At 31.1% G+C, this 6,812-nt stretch overlaps 1 protein-coding gene across 6 annotated transcripts; it reads right to left on the bottom strand.

The window, feature by feature from the left end:
* LOC143057867 (solute carrier family 25 member 35-like) lies at window positions 1-5,915 on the bottom strand. Of its 6 annotated transcripts, XM_076231309.1 has the most exons (5): window positions 5,796-5,860; window positions 5,307-5,382; window positions 2,339-2,771; window positions 997-1,215; window positions 1-377 (listed from the first exon to the last, which is right to left on the bottom strand). In XM_076231309.1, exons 3-5 carry the CDS (start codon window positions 2,726-2,728, stop codon window positions 60-62), a joined length of 927 nt encoding a protein of 308 aa, XP_076087424.1. In that variant the 5' UTR covers window positions 2,729-2,771; window positions 5,307-5,382; window positions 5,796-5,860; the 3' UTR covers window positions 1-59. The 6 variants fall into 6 exon arrangements, with proteins under 6 accessions (XP_076087424.1, XP_076087426.1, XP_076087425.1 ...); XM_076231311.1 differs by lacking the exon at window positions 5,307-5,382 and having other exon boundaries at window positions 2,339-2,768; window positions 5,796-5,915; XM_076231310.1 differs by lacking the exon at window positions 5,307-5,382 and having other exon boundaries at window positions 5,791-5,893.
* Window positions 5,916-6,812: the final 897 nt, after the last annotated feature.

Raw genomic sequence — 6,812 nt, 5'->3', positions numbered from 1 at the left:
TTCTTTTTCATTATCTTTTAATTAAAAGTGACTTACAAATGGTTGACTCTTACAGTTTTCTATGATCTTGATTTATTCCATTTGTAATATGTGTCTCGAAAACAATCCCAAAATACTAAGCACAAAACCGTGTGTGGCCATATTCGTATCAATGATGGTTCCCAACCTTTATAAAGTCCTGCTATTCCTTCACTTCTATATGTTTTTCTAAAACAATCAGAAATGCCTTTATAATACATTCCTTTTCCAGCTTCAGTTGTTCTTTGGTTGTACAGTCTAATGCAAACGACATCAAATGGGGTCATGAAAAATGCCAAACTAATTCCGCCAACCATACTTGCTAATATTGATATCATTATACTGTCCTCATCAAATATCTGAAAAGAGTAAAGCTCGAGATTCGAATGGTGGCAAATTGTAAATAAGTTACTGCAACATCGTTATTTGAGCTATTATTTGGCAGAAATTTAAAACAAATGTTCATTAAATTTTACTTTAACCAAGTTGAAATGATCATAACTTTCTTGCAGGGTCTTCATCAATATGTTTCCTTATCTTTACATTGACCACTTAACTGACACTGACCCCTGAGCTTGAGGTAAAATATCATATCACTGAGGCAACACGACGGGTACCACATGTTTAGCAGAATCTGCTTACCCTTCCGGAGTACCTGAGATCAGTTTTTGGTGAGGTTCGTGTGGCTTATTATTTTTAGTTTCCATGTTGTGTCTTGTGTACTAATGTTTGTCTGTTTGTCTTTTTCCTTTTTAGCAATGGGGTTGTCAGTTTATTTTTAATGTATGAGTTCGAATGGTATCTTTCACCCCTCTTTTAAGAAGTTTTAAGTATGTTTCTTTTTGTTATGCCCATGTATTTAAAGTCCACGTATATTGCTCTGATGTTTCATGTTTTATCCTAGCTATACTGTTGAAGCTACACATCATCATATTTTTAAAAATCTATTTATTTATAAATATTCGACCTATTTCTTGCCTGTTTAGAAATTAAATATTTTTTTGTTGAAGTGAAAGCTCCGAGTTGTGCCGCTGAGCCGATGAATCCTCGCAATGTTCCAGCATGTGCTCCTCTCCAGAGCCCCTTCACGCCATCTTGTCGCACAATTTCTTTGACTGCATGATACATTGTTTTATGAGTATGTTGAAAGCCTACTGCTATCTGTGAATCGGTTTTACACTGGATATGAGTTTTGATCTGTGAATGGATAAAATATTGAGATAAAAATATACAACGACCCATATGGGTAGTAAATTAAGAAAAACAAGAATGAGTCCATAGTACACGGATGCCCCACTCGCATTATCATTTTCTATGTTCAGTAGACCGTGAAATTGGGGTCAAAACTCTAATTTGGCAATTAAATTAGAAAGATCATATCATAGGGAACATGTGTACTAAGTTTGAAGTTGATTGGACTTCAACTTCATCAAAAACTACCTTGACCAAAAACTTTAACCTGAACGAACGGACAGACAGACGGAAGGACGGACGGAAGGAAGGACGGACGGACGCACAGACCAGAAAACATAATGCCCCTCTACTATCGTAGGTGGGGCATAAAAACAAAATACCAGGCTTATGATTTGGTACGCCAGACACCAGCATTTAAATTGACTCTCAAACATTTGTTTTTATTCTGAGACTCTCTCTTAATTTTGATTAATCATCTGCGGTAGAATTTGACATTTTTTTGAGAAAACCGCTTATGCTAGAAAAATTCATTGGTATAAACCTGATAATCAAAAGCTAATATTTGTTCTTAATCTTGGGTGAAATTCATGAGCTCCTTTAACCCCATGAGAAATAAAAAATTAACCTATATATATATATATATATATATATATATATATATATATATATATATATATATATATATATATATATATATATATATAAGAATCTTAATTTTGCACATGCAGTTATTGAGTAAAATAAAATCGACGTTACAACAGGAAAGATGTATCTTACCTTGCAAGAAGACCTTTTTGTGAAATTCTAATATCAAAGTGAAAAAGGACAAAGTTATTGTCGTTGTCGGAATGTAAATCATATAAGCTCATGTAATTCATGCATTAAAAAAACCTGAACATTCAAGAGAAACGCGATGTCGAAATTAAACAACTGTCAAAGCATGTCTCATGTTGTGGATCCTTAAATATACGAAAGGTAGCAATCCATGACAAACAAAATAGAAAAGATATAAGTTACAAAACTTTCAATGACAATTGATAAAAGTTTGCAACATCTAAACTGTACCACTTTTATAAAATGCAATACGTACGTACATGATATTCCAAAGAAACAAATATTTACCTACCATGAAAAATGGGCTGCCGACGGCATTACTAACTGCCCCTGAGAGTCCCGCTGCCAGCAGAGTTCTGAGAAATCCACAGAAAGTGCAATCAACACTGTCTGTTAGTCCCATGTCAACCATAACTTGAAAAGAACCAAGTCTGGTTCCATTCATCGATATCTGGTACCCCAATGCTGGGACAAGACCACTCTGTATCCCTCGTATGCCATCGTATTTAGCCACGGTATATAACGCATGGAAAGTATTCCGATAGAAGACTATATATTGACCTCTAGCTTTAAGCTCGCCTTGTAACTGCATTCGTGTTTTCACTACTTCTAAAGGGTTTGTGAAACATGCTGCACACACTGCTGCCAGTGCACCCAGACTAAATTCAGTTCCGTGGTTCATTTTTCCTATCCAGGTATTGAGTTGTGTAGGTAACTGCTAGCTGCTAAAACAAGAACTACGAAATGAATAAGATTTTGAAAATATCAGTGATGAATAACTATTAACTTGACGTTAATATTATTGATTCGAATATTTTAACTAATTTGATTCATTTAGGGATAGTCACATGTTAAACTATTTTCGAAGGTAGATAGAAAACGGCGGATAGCAAAAAGCATATTGCACTGTTATTTTAAGAATATATAAAAACCGATATAATTTGTGATGTCTTTTAATTAATTTCATGAAATTTTTACAAGTTTTGAAAAAAATTATATTCATGATCGATTATTTAAAGTAAAAAAACATTCAAATACATAACCTGTACACCCCGCCCCAAAAAAAACCACCCCAACAACATAAAAATAAAGTAAAATAATAACTAATATGTTGCCATTGTTATTATAAGACAATGTGATATATATATAGTATTAAAACAAAATCAAATGATCGAATATATTACAATGACGATTTTGATACAAAATATATGGTCGGAAATATAATAATATAGCGATTATAGCCTTTGTACTAGGTTTATACAGAATGTATCGACATATATCGACCTCGGACTTTGTCCTCGGTCAATATACTTCCTTGTATCGACCTCCTACAAAGGCTATATTTGTATATTATAGCCTTTGTATGAGGTCAATACAGGATACATCGACATCGGACTTCGTCCTCAGTCAATATACTTCTTTCAGGTCAATCATATCTTTGTATCTTTGTATATATACACGATGTCGGTTTCAATAATTTTAGATCTATTTTAAAGGTTGAATGTCCATATGGTACATGTATCTATCAGACTTGGGGTAATTGTAATTGTAATCGTTAATCAGCTGTAATTGATTACAATTTTTCAAGTAATCAGTGTAATCATTAATCAGCCAAAAATCTGATTACATGTAATTTAATTTAATCAATTACTTTTCAAAATACCCTGTAATCATGATTACTTTTTGATTACATTCTGATTACAATGAAAAAAATCTAAAATTGTGCTTTGGTCAGTAAATGAACCTCTTTGTTCTTCATATTTGATAAATTTTTAACATGCTAAAATGGTTTGGTTACTTTAAGCATGTCTACTTCAGTAAAAAATAAACTGTTACAGTATTGAAAAGTCATCATTAGCCTAAGCAGAGACATATAATATAATTATAAACCTTTTATCTTGGTAAAAGATATTGTACATACATGTATATTCATCGTTTTATAATGATCTTCATATTAATATTTGATAATAACTGTTATATATTCAAGTAATACTTTTCTTTAACCCTGAATTATAATCTTTTGTTAATTTTTGTGATTTTTGTCAACTTTGAATTGACAGGTAGGAGACTAATTAAGGTTTGTTTTTATTGCAATTACCAATGAGTATAGCTGTAGGGAAATATATATGATAAAAGATATGTCAGACATGAAAATTTATCTAATTAGCACAAATTAAATTTAAAAGTTGGACAAATATGTTGTTTGTATTTGGACTGGACATGTAAAATGCAATGATTTTTAGTACTTACACATGTTACATATTGTTTACAATTTGATTAAACATTTGTATTAACATTTAACATAGTTTTAACTGGTAACTTTATTTCATCCATATTTAAACTTCCATAAACTGCAACTTGGAATACATATAAATTATGAAAGAGGTCAGAAGACAAACAAAAAAACACTTGATTATAATATATCTTTATTAAATTTAATTCAAAATAATTCAGAGATCATTGGTGAGAAAGTGTAATGTACATGTATATGTATGTAGTGAAATTTGGTGTTTATTTAAATAGATGAAGTTTAATTTGAAGTTATCATTTTATAATTGAACCAAATAAAATACTTTCTCAAAAATGCTAGTTATATTGAACGTTTATTCATTCACATCATTCAAAATGTTTTGTTTTTAAATTCATTGTAATCAGATGTAATCATGATTACTTTGCCAATGTAATCATTAATTTAATCAGATACTTTCAGAAATGATGTAATCATTAATTTAATTTAATCGTACAAATGACAAAGTAATTGTAATTTAATCAATTACATTGAAAGTAATCGGACCCATCTCTGGTATCTATCGCCCCTCTTTTATCAAAAGAGAGATATTTACTCCATATATACAGGAATGTTGCTACACACAAATTGAAAGTTGACAATAGGAAAATTGAAATCATGTCTGTGTTGTTGTAAAATTTTAGTGACTTCTGAACTTATTCGTCTAGAGTTAAGTCTTGATATGAAAGAATATAGTTTTTTTTTATTTTTTAATTTCAATTTCAAATGGGATATATGCGATCACGATACTCTTTAAACACTAACTAAGTTTAGAGAATATCTGTATATAGTGGAACGGGAATTTAAAGGTAAATTTTCGCTTCTTTTCATCTTTCTCATGAAGTTCCTGTGTGCATTTTGTCATATAAAATAAATAAAAGAAGTCGGTAAGAAGAGGTGTACAATTGGTTCCCAAAGTAGAATCGAATGTCTGTTGGAAACAACACGCCTTTCAAACGTAGCAAAAACTTACTTCATTTCAGTTAAAACAAACTGTCTCAAAACAAGAATCTAGCTGTAGTTGCCGCTGTTTGTTCTTTTTGATGTCACTGTGATGTAAAAAAAAAAAAAAACAAACCCCAAAACACAGTAATTTGTACTTAAAGGTATATGCAGAAGACAAAACAAAAGGTTTTTAATTTGACCAAATATATAATATAACCTGCTTTTAGAAGGAGGAGAAAACCCGAAACATTGTCCATTGAGTTCATTGTCAATGCGTTACCGCATCCATTTTATTATGTTGTATAACATTTTGTGTTATCATTCATATGAATATTATCATTTATCCGATACAGTTTAAATTAAAATGTGTATTCAAGTAACGTTGATACATAGAAACTATATATGTTTTATTTCAAGACGCTCACTGTGTAAAATGATCAAGTTGACAACAAACATGAAAGAAAAATGCAGAAGTATAATAGATCAAGATTATATATAAAATATTGTCATACTTTACCGGTATTTTGTTGTTGTTTGTTAGTTTCGCCATGATCCAAATATTGACCTGACAGCTGTAGGTATCTCCGAGTCGTTATCTATTCGTACATTATATATGTATAAGCATGTTTACATCTAGGTAAATTAAACTGACCAGCAGCGGTATTTCATGTAAATGCGTACATTTTGTTAAACAGTTTTGTCTAATATTTTACTGAAGCCATATGTAAGGGGAGTTTCCCGAAATTTGATTCGACTGTCATACAAGTGGAGAGGTTTAGCGCTAGAAAACCAGGTTCAATCCACCATTTTCTACATTTAAAAATGCCTGAACCAAGTCATGAATATGACAGTTGTTGTCCATTCGTTTGATGTGTTTTATCATTTGATTTTGCCATTTGATTAGGGACTTTCCGTTTTGAATTTTCCTCGGAGTTCAGTATCCTTGTGATTTTACTTTTTCCTGTTTTATTCTTAAAAAAATGTTGAATACTTTTTATTAATATGCATTCCATTGGTGATTTTTTAGATAAAAAATATGTCAGTTGTAAACAAAATTGATGATGCAATATTTTAAAGTATTTCGAATATCATTATAAATATTGATATAGATATATATTTATACCGTACGTCGCAGCGATGTTAGATTACAGATTCTACTGTTATGAAAGCCATTAAGTTTTAGACAGTTTGCGTTGTCCTATGATTTTTTCATTTAATAGTTACCGGTATAGTACAATTATCTGTCAATATCAATTATGTCCCATACATAGGCCTCGTCTGAGACATATATACACATATAATATACATGTCTCTGGCCTCGTATAGCCGGGCCCAGTTACTGAACAATAAACTATTTAGAAAAAAGGGGTTTATTCCCAATGCGCCTGTTGCTGGTTAAAGTTTCTTTTGTGTTTTTTTCACTTTTGGTGTATGTTAATGTGATTATCATTCTCTATAATTCCATTGTCATCTTATTCTTATACCTTAAGTTTTTGAATAATTGATTTTTCCGGATTATTTCATTCTAATTCCG

This window comes from Mytilus galloprovincialis, chromosome 13 (assembly GCF_965363235.1).
Source record: "Mytilus galloprovincialis chromosome 13, xbMytGall1.hap1.1, whole genome shotgun sequence".
Lineage (NCBI taxonomy): Eukaryota > Metazoa > Mollusca > Bivalvia > Mytilida > Mytilidae > Mytilus > Mytilus galloprovincialis.
This window is presented reverse-complemented; position numbering and strand designations above follow the sequence as displayed.

Bases quoted from the DNA above. Each gene is read 5' to 3' on its own strand.
- LOC143057867 (XM_076231311.1), bottom strand. From the start codon at position 2,728: ATGAACCACGGAACTGAATTTAGTCTGGGTGCACTGGCAGCAGTGTGT. The intron at 1,216-2,338 runs GTAGGTAAATAT...ATCCATTCACAG, and splicing joins TCGGCAGCCCATTTTTCATG to ATCAAAACTCATATCCAGTG. The intron at 378-996 runs GCAAGAAATAGG...TACTCTTTTCAG, and splicing joins AATATTTAATTTCTAAACAG to ATATTTGATGAGGACAGTAT.